At 36.1% G+C, this 8,564-nt stretch overlaps 2 protein-coding genes across 2 annotated transcripts in view; one reads left to right on the forward strand and one right to left on the reverse strand.

Moving 5' to 3' along the window:
* The window catches only part of LOC107745208 (calsyntenin-2-like), a gene marked incomplete at its 3' end in the record, with an annotated part of 28,086 nt that extends 24,884 nt beyond the window's left edge, over positions 1-3,202 (reverse strand). Inside the window, exon 1 of the mRNA XM_016559065.1 lies at positions 3,001-3,202. Coding sequence (XP_016414551.1) covers positions 3,001-3,130 — 130 coding nt within the window. The remainder of the gene's footprint in view (positions 1-3,000) is intronic.
* Positions 3,203-3,953: 751 nt separating this feature from the next.
* Positions 3,954-8,564, forward strand: part of LOC107745176 (ubiquitin carboxyl-terminal hydrolase 16-like) — a 16,549-nt gene continuing 11,938 nt past the window's right edge. The window contains exon 1 of the mRNA XM_016559026.1: positions 3,954-4,116. The gene's annotated coding sequence lies outside the window, so the exon portion shown is untranslated. The remainder of the gene's footprint in view (positions 4,117-8,564) is intronic.

The raw sequence follows: 8,564 nt of genomic DNA on the forward strand, positions 1-8,564 counted from the left end.
TATGGTAGGGGCGTAACATTTCCGCCGTCACAAACTTGAGGTATTCGGTCAATCACAACGCACTGGATAGCTGGTCAATCAGAGCACACCTCGCTTTTCAGACCGATTAGTTTTGTAAAAATCGACGCGTTTCAGAAAGGCGGGGCATAGAGGAGAAACAATAATGTACAGTATGTGGAAAATAATGTGTTTTTTTAACCTTAAACCGCATAAACACATTTCATTACACCAAATACACAAAATAATGTTCTTTTTAGCAGCATCATATGACCCCTTTAAAACAAATATAAGTTGTGCTGTTGCAAGGATAAATCAAGAGTTTATCAAAACATTCAGGCATGGGTCACTTTTATGGTTATAAGGAATGAGATATTTTCATCAAACTTGGCACCTTTATGTATGGGCTCAATTTAAGAACTGCCATTAAAAAAATCTGAAAATAGTAATTTGCCTCTTTGATTTAAGTGGCTTTGTAAATAATACATAATGTATTTTTATGCGCACAATTAAAGATCTTAAAGCATCTAAACCCTAATAATTACTGTTTGCAGCTATATTTTGTAATTATTTTTGCAGTTCCATTCAGTTTCACCTTTAAATATCCATATAAATGTTTAAAAGTCAATGTTACCTGTCAACATTGATCATTATTTGAAAATATTACGATAACAAACTGTAGAATAATATGACTAATAATAAAAAGGATAGTAGTAAAATTTTGATTATAAACAATACCTAACATTACCATTGTTTAAAATTAGTTTCACTGATATGGGGGAATTTAGACATCACAATATTATATATGAAAGATGGATATTCATGTTGAGATTTGCTAATGATGGTTTTAACAGTGTGCTAAGTTAGTAGTTTTAATAAAGTTGAACTTTAAGTGAGCACTAGATGAAGCTCATTTAATTTAAATGTAAAAAGGTGGAAATAAGTGTGCCGTTAACAAACGTCACTAATATCAGCCTACATGATTGTGCATCCCTATTTAAAATCTATAGTTTCTGCCAGTAAAAAACATATTAAAATATTGTGCAAAAGAGAGATATTTGCAGGATATACTGTATTTGTACACTGTAAAAAATGATTGTGATTTTAACAGTAAAAGACTGTAAAAATGCTACAGTAAAAACCTGTTAACTGGTTAACAGTAAGTTTCCATATTATATTCGGTGAATAAATGTAATTACATTTAATGTAATTTTACAGTAAAATACTGTTAAAATACGGTATTTCGAAGTGAAAAAGAAAAAGTCGTTGTATAATTTACAGTGACAAACCGTAAATTGACACTCCCAGAATTCCCTGCATGACACTTCATATTTGATGTTTTTTTGTTGAAATAACATATTTCTTCTTAGTTTTTTCTTATTAGTTGTGTGCATTAGGGTTTAATATTACATCTAATGTTGTTAAATGAATGTTTATTGCATTATTTCAGTATCATGTGCCACCATGATGGGGTTTAGTGTTTGTGTGAATGACACTGTGCACCTTCTATATATAAATATTGCCCTCCTCAGCTCTCAGTGCATTACAATGGTTCAAAACAGATATTAACACTTCAATATGTTGGCTTATTAACATTACATCAGTTAATGAAATACGGTATTTTATTGTGAATTTAAGTTAAGTCTGTAAAACCTAAAATGTTGCTACCATATTTTTTACAGTGAAGTTCTGGCAACCACAGCTGCCGGTATTTTACCGTAAATGTCACAGATTTTTTTTTACAGTGTATTGCATCAGACCTGAACCCTTGAGTTTATAAGAAATATATTTTATTTGCTATATAAACAAAGAAGTGAAAGAAGTCCGTAATATCATTGATTTGAAAACCCAAGGTCTGCATAGGTTCCTTTCTCTTCTTAATAATGCATTGCCCTTTGTTGCTTGGAAACATAACGCAATAGACTGACCTGAGAATTCAGCAGCTGCTCATTGTGATGTGTGCCTGTGTGTGTCACAGTAACTGCAAACACAAGGCAAAGGTGTCTAACTACCAATCTGCTGACACTGATCCGATACACTCAGCTGGACACATTTGCTTGTGGTTGTGATTTCCAGATGTTTCATATCATTCCAGGCTGAATTAACCACTTTGTGCTAAATACATTTTGACATAACCTACTATCTTATGTGTCTGAAGAGGAGAGAGAGGGAGATTAGTTTATTCCTGTGACGGGGACAAACAGCCCGAGGAGTCTGCAGCTAGTGAAGCGAATCATGAAATACACAAACAAGCAAAGTTGGATGGATAAACACTGAAAATGGAAAGAGAAAGACAAGAACATGCATCACCGGACAGGGCAGGACAACAATATAAGACAAGAAAAAGATGAGAACAGGAGATAGAAAAGCTGAGCATTGATAAATTATTGTAAGCTCAATATCTTCAGTCAGTTTCGTGAGCCTGATTTACTGTAGCCTATTATTGTAATAAACTACAGCAGGATTGCAGCTGCAGAGTATTGAATTTACTAAAACTAATCTAACTCGCTACCAAAAAAAACTTTATCATTATTTTGCATAATAAAAACATGTTTTTATAGATATTTTTACACTTCAGACAGATACAAAACGAACCTTTCAAACCTTGAAACCTTGAAATGGCATCATATAAAGAATAAATAAATATTGCACTCCAAAAACACACATACAGCATCATATGTAATTCTACATTTTGTTCCAGCACATGATCAGTAAGTTATAGTGTTTCATAACAAAGACCGTCTACAAATCTGACATTCAGCCTTCAATATAAAGACAACAATCAAAACTCCTCGTTTAAACTTAAAATGTTGATCTGCGACTTTTAAAAACTCTGATCTGATTCTGAAATTCAGAAGAAGCGCACGTTCGTGGAATAAACCCTCTCGGGGACTACAAATTCATTTCTACCCACTGCTTTATGTTTAAAACGTTTAAGTGTCTCAGAAATGCATCATATCTTGTTTTTATGTGAAGATATGTTGATGGAGGATGTTGGCTTACCTCTGTGCGCACGCACGCAGGACAGCCCGAGCGCGAGCAGCATCAGGATCAATATTCGTTTCATTGTAGTAAAATTCCTCTGGTCCTTCTGTTCTTCCTGATCTCTCTCACACTTACACAATAAGAACATTCAATGAGATATTTAAAAATACGTCTTAATTAAACAGCAGAACCAATAAGAGTCGCTGAAAGATTTCAGGTAAGGTGCGATGCTCAGTTGCGTGAAAGAGCTTTATACCCTGAGGGGGGAGGGAGGGAGGGAGAGAGAGAGAGAGAGAGAGAGAGAGAGAGAGAGAGAAGAAAACCTGTGCAAGTGATCTAATCTTAAACATGTTTTGGAATGGCAAAAAAAGCTGTCATGGCAGAAGATAATGCCATTTCCTGATCTATAGGCGCTGTTTCCCCATTTGCCTAGATTCACTTTACAGCTGTTTAGATCAATTTGAATCACGTGTCTGATTACATTATAATGTCGCTTTGGATAAAAGAGAGAGAGAGAGAGAGAGAGAGAGAGAGAGATGAAAACCATCCATCAGTTTTCCAAAAGAAAACCATCCATCAGTTTTCCAAAACGCTTATTGTCTCTAGGGTCACGGGCACCAAAATAAACTGTTTGTTAAATATCAAAATATTTTAACTCAGCCCGCAAAAAAATGTAAAATAGTGAAATCACTTTTACGTTGTGATGGATCTTGAAAAGTTGGATTTTGGCTCCATCTGGTGGTCTTTTTCGTGAACTACAGCCTGGCATATTTTACATCACTACATTTCAGAAAAAGAAACAAAAATGCGGTCCCTCGTTATTTTAAAGTAATAAAAATCGATTTTCGATTTGCTAACTAATGTTGTTTATGGACGATATAAAACGATTAATTTGCTCATCAATCCATGCACGAGCCAACGAGAGTAGTTATGAGGGAGCGATAGCCACGCCCCGAACAGTGCGAGAGAGACGAGTGCAGTCAATGCTGAGAGTTTCACCGGTTCAAGGTAAAAATGGTCGTTAATATTAGCTGACGAGGCTGTATTGAAATTGTGGATGATCGCCGTCGGATGCCGTATGCAGACACACGTGGGGGATGTACGATTCCTAGAAAACCAGAACTCCTGATGCAGGTACATTTTCTGTTCGGCTGGTGAAGTTCACTGTATCACATGCCACTCTGTCCACAGCCCGCTATCGCATCGTGTTTTGATACATGGACCCTTCTACCGTTTTACCGTTTCTTTCCACAGCGCTAACTTATATTTTATATTCTGTAAATATTATGAATTTAAGGTAATGCGCGTATTTCAATTTCGCACATTTATCATAATTGTAAGAAAACATAAAATACGCGCGCGCATGCGTGTTAAAACGACTGAGCGCAATTATTTAAAGGGGTCATATGATGCTTTTTTAAAGATCATTATTTTGTGTATTTGGTGTAACAGAATATGCATTTTAATTAAAAAAAAAAAAAATTTTTAATTTAATTTTAATAAAACACCATATCATTTACAGGAAAAATAAATGTCAGTTGCTGTGTTAATGAGAATGAAATGTGTTCCCGCCGAACATTCTTCTGACCTGTTTGCATTTAAGATTGTGATTTTTTTTGTTGTTGTCTATATTGATCTATTATCTAATTTAAAAAAAATTAATGTTATTTAATGCGAACTAATTATATGCCGTTTCTATTGTAACATTTATATATTAAAACTTTTTGGAACACAATGTGGATTTAATAATAATAATAATTATTATTGTTGTTATTATTTAGCAGACACATTTATTTGAATAATCTTAATGCTACTAATATAAAACCTTACAAAAATACTTTGTATTTTTTTTATGTTAAAAAATTGACATATTTTGATTTTGCCATGTCTGGTGCTTTTCGCCTCTTTGCCACACAGCATTTCACACCTGCAGTGAAGCCACAGACAACAACAATATCAGTTCACCAGTAAATGCTGGCAATATATTTGTCAAACTCCATGTGTGACATCTAAACTTGTGTGAAATACTGTGGAAATGAATTATCCAAATCCAAGCAGCGAGATACATGAAGATAATGAGGAACAAAGTGGTCGGTGTTCTTTTTTTTTTAATTCTTCGTTATTGAATGTTAAGGAACATTAAATAAATTAAATTTAAATTTAAATTAAGTTTACATTTTTAAATAAATTTATGCATTTAGCAGACGCTTTTATCCAAAGCGACTTACAGTGCATTCAGGCTATACATTTTTTACCAGTATGTGAAGTACATTAAAGGGATAGTTCACTCAAAAATGAAAATTCTGTCATTAATTACTCACCCTCATGTCGTTCCAAACCTGTAAGACCTTCGTTCATCTTCGGAACACAAATTAAGATATTTTTGATGAATTGTGAGAGCTCTCTGACCCTCCCAGACAGCAAGGATCCTTACACGATCAAGGTCCAGAAACGTAGTTAGGACATCGTTAAAATAATCCATGTGACATCAGTGGTTCAACCGTAACTTTACGAAGCTACAAGAATACTTTTTGTGCGCGAAGAAAACAAGGATAACAACTTTTTTCAACAATTCGTCTCCTCCGCATCACCCTGGCGCCATTTTGGAGAGTATGACATACGTAAACAACGTAACGATTGTCATGCGCATTTTGATAGTAATGCCGGTTCTGTAATCAGCAGGAAATCATCATCACGTGCTTTCAGATGGAGCAGAATTTACTACACATAGCCGTAGTTTGCTGCTCCATCTGAAAGCATGTGAAAATACCACATTTAATAACATATTTTTACTCCAAACTCACTTCATAATGTCAGTCGAGTGTTTGAAATACATCCTTCTGTGAGATGATGTGGCTTTTTACACAGAATAAGGCACGCAACATATTTGATAGTATTTAAGCAGTGATAAAGGCATTGCGTTATAAATATACTTTATTTTAATGAAAATTATAATAATAAGAACTCAGATAAACCGTATATTGCCGTAGTCGTGTGTTTATTAGTCACGTTGAATCAATGAAAGCAGTTGAATCTTCTGTTTATTCAGCTGCAGCGATAGGCATTTTCTGGGTTCCTTCTGCGAGGCGTATTTGGAGCTTCAGCGCGAGAGCGCCCTCTGGCCTTTGGATGGAGATTTACTGCTGATCACAGAACCATGCTTCACTGAAAGATACGCATGACAATCACAGCTTCTGTCGAATCGCGATCTCGATTCCATTTCAATTTATCGTGCAGCCCTATACGCGGATACATTGTTTACATTCAGATCAAGGTGTAAACAACATATCTGCATAACGCAGCTGACACAAAACAGCATGCGTTGTTTACATATGTGATACTCCAAAATGGCGCTATAGGGTGATGCAGAGGAGACGAATTGTTGAATAAAGTAGTTATTTTTATTTTCTTCGTGCTCAAAAAGTATTCTCGTAGCTTCGTAAAATTACGGTTGAACCTTTTCACATGGATTATTTTAACAATCTCCTTGCTACGTTTCTGAGCCTTGATCGTGTAAGGATCCTTGCTGTCTATGGGAGGGTCAGAGAGCTCTCGCAATTCATCAGAAATATCTTAATTTGTGTTCCGAAGATGAACAAAGGTTTTACAGGTTTGGAACCACATGAGGCTGAGTAATTAATGACAGAATTTTCATTTTTGGGTGAACTATCCCTTCAAGGTAGCAAAGCCTTAGTTACAAAATCACAGCAGCATGATTTGTTAAGTATCACTATGAATATGTTTGTTTTAGATGAGATGGAATTACATGAGAGGCCTCATTTGTGTCCAGTGTGTGGAAAGAGTTTTTCACGGCTGGCCAACTGCAAGAAGCATTAGAAGATCCATTCTTCTGTCAAAAATCATGCTTGTGTTGAGTGCGGAAAGACTTTCATTACATCTGAATATCTGCGAAAGCATCAGAAAACTCACACTACAGAAAGACCGTTCACCTGCTCTCAATGTGGACTGAGTTTCAAAGGAAAAGCCCACCTTGTGACACATGAAAGAATTCACACTGGAGAGAAACCGCACACGTGCCATCAGTGTGGGAAGAGCTTCATACAATCATCAGGACTCACTTATCATATGCGTCATCACTCTGGAGAAAAAACATTTAAGTGTGATCAGTGTGGGAAGAATTTTACCTCATCGGCAAATCTAAAAAAACACCTGACACTTCATATGAATGAGAGGCCCCATAAATGCTCTTTGTGTGGAAAGAGTTTTCCACGGCTGGACTCTTTGAAACAGCACCAAAAGATCCATGATGCTGTGCGGGATTACATGTGTTTTGAGTGTGGCAAGAGCTTTACAGCAGCTAGTCATTTGAAGCAGCACCACAGGATTCATAATGATGAAAAACCATTTAGCTGCCTGCAGTGTGGAAGGAGTTTCACACAAAAAGGCCACTTAAACAGGCACATACAAACACATGCTGGAGAGGAACCTCATTCATCAGCTCTCAATCATCTGCACAGTCATTCAAATAAATGAAATTCTGTTCATGCAGATGTTATGCATTAAAATTGAGTTTTTACATTTTTTTTTCAAATAAAGCTGCTTTGAAACAAGATTTGTAGAGATGTTCTTTTATTTTGGAGACTGTGGCAAAAGTATATTGCTCTTTTGTGTATTTTAATTCTTGCATTTTTTGAAGAGCATGCTTTCATTGAAAAACTTTCAGTCGTCTTTCAATCATCTGAAGCGTTTAGTCTAATTAAGAACAATTCATGTGAACCAAACAAACTGGTGAAAATAGGATATGCTTAAAAAGATTAACTCAATTAGATTGAATCATTTTAAGCATTAAAGAGTGAGATTTGTTGAAATTACATCAGTATTGTGATTACATCAATGTAGCAAAGGTTAATTTTGAAAACTGGTATGGGAAAAAAAAAAAAAGCAGAACAGTTGGTGGGGGGACCACAAAAGCAGAGATTGTCTTAGGGTTTGATCAAGGACAAACAAACAAATAAATGAGTAGCTCTGTCTCAAGATTTAAAGAGATGTTTACCTTAACTGTGGAGAGTTGCAAACGTATTCATTTGTTGAGGTTGAAATGCATAACTTTATTCAACAAGGTAAAATTGTGTATGGCATATTTAAAATGTTGGACGGAGTTTCGATGCCCTCTAGCGGCCCATCACTGGTTTGCCTTGCTAAATGTGATGCCTGATTCAGTCAGGGAAGACACGGAACGTCATAAGTAATGTTCAGGTGTTTCCTACGGTGCCCGGGAGGTGACCTGTTCGGTTCACTTAGTTTTGTCACTTAGTTTTATTTTGAATTAAAGGCACAATATGTAATTTTCGCCGCTAGAGGGCGAGTATTCAAAATAAACAAAGAGACAAAGGCGTAGTTTGATGACGCCGTGACTGAGTGTGGAATCATGGGGGTTGTCGTCTTCATCCCCACAGCCGATGCAATCTGACGGGACTCGGGCAGAAATCATGTTCATGGATGAGCTAATGATTTATTAACGTAGTAGAATGAAGCAGGGTGAGGCTGAAAGCCGTCGAAGCGAAACGAGGCCACTGAACGAGCGTGACACACGGCTCGAAAGCAGCGGAGCTTTTATTATG

The sequence above is a fragment of the Sinocyclocheilus rhinocerous genome, unplaced genomic scaffold (assembly GCF_001515625.1).
Source record: "Sinocyclocheilus rhinocerous isolate Xijiao unplaced genomic scaffold, SAMN03320098_v1.1 scaffold257, whole genome shotgun sequence".
NCBI lineage: Eukaryota > Metazoa > Chordata > Actinopteri > Cypriniformes > Cyprinidae > Sinocyclocheilus > Sinocyclocheilus rhinocerous.